The sequence below is a fragment of the Limulus polyphemus genome, unplaced genomic scaffold (genome assembly GCF_000517525.1).
Source record: "Limulus polyphemus unplaced genomic scaffold, Limulus_polyphemus-2.1.2 Scaffold1790, whole genome shotgun sequence".
NCBI classification, from domain to species: Eukaryota; Metazoa; Arthropoda; class Merostomata; order Xiphosura; family Limulidae; genus Limulus; species Limulus polyphemus.
This window is the reverse complement of record NW_013667400.1, coordinates 122,165-123,153: the sequence shown is the minus strand read 5'-3', so window position 1 is coordinate 123,153 and position 989 is coordinate 122,165. Positions and strand designations below refer to the sequence as shown.

The 989-nt window shown below is 36.5% G+C and overlaps 1 protein-coding gene across 1 annotated transcript in view; it reads right to left on the bottom strand.

The window, feature by feature from the left end:
• Window positions 1–783, bottom strand: part of LOC106464942 (translocation protein SEC63 homolog) — a 56,512-nt gene extending 55,729 nt beyond the window's left edge. Inside the window, exon 1 of the mRNA XM_013925115.2 lies at window positions 619–783. Coding sequence (XP_013780569.1) covers window positions 619–783 — 165 coding nt within the window. The remainder of the gene's footprint in view (window positions 1–618) is intronic.
• Between the last annotated feature and the right edge of the window lie 206 nt (window positions 784–989).

The window sequence follows — 989 nt, the reverse complement described above, 5'->3', positions numbered from 1 at the left end:
GTGTACATCTCGTCTCTTCGTGAATCTTCTAGATACTCATTAGTTGTTATTAGCATCACGTGACTTCCGCTGTCATAACAATATTATGCAAATATCTTTATTTTATTCTTTTCTTTATTTTAAAACAAATATTTAAGCATTTTTCGATGAACAGAATTTAACATAACGTCATTTTATGCAAAATCTTCTTGTGTGTTCAGCACCAAAAATTCTTTTTCTGTGGGTGCTTGCACACCCATGCACTTGCGGAGTTGGTGCCTGTGCTAATGTGCTGTTACTCTCAAATCAAAGTTCTCCCCAATACTGAATAAAGCACTATTGGAAGTTTCTTGGTTCCCACATACTAAACCATTGCAGATGAAATAGGTTACACCATTGGTGAAGCTGCTCTTCTGGGTGGTATTGGCACAGACTATGGTAATCTCGTCACAAAAGCACCTTTCTTCCACTTCAGCATCTTGACTTATTGTGCTATTTTTTACAGCTAGATACTCATCACGTGGTATTAGCGTCACGTTAGTCATCCTCCCACTCAGTAGATTAGTGAAATGTCTTTTTGGTTTTCCAGTCTATCGTCTTGCCAAAGTTGGACCTATATTTTATTTCTGTGTTACTTACTTTTCTGAATTTTCTCTTCAAAGATAGCACAAAAATCTTATCTTCCTCTATAACTGTTGAAGAATAGGTATTTTGGTTTAGAAGAAGAGGTGCACAGATCACTTGTAAACAGAACCACATGTTTCCAACTTCCAACACAACTCCGGCTATCCATAGGAGTTCCATAATCAAACTACTATTCAATTATTTCAGTTTCTCTTCTTTCTCTTAAATCTTGAATGATGATATAATCTGGAAAATATAGACTGGGAGAAGATGACACATGTCCACTGACATGGGAACTGAAAGGTTATAAGGTTTGTCAACAAACTGCAGGGTTAAAAATATGTTCATTATGTCCTCCAGCTCCAGTGTTGATATCCAAGACTAGA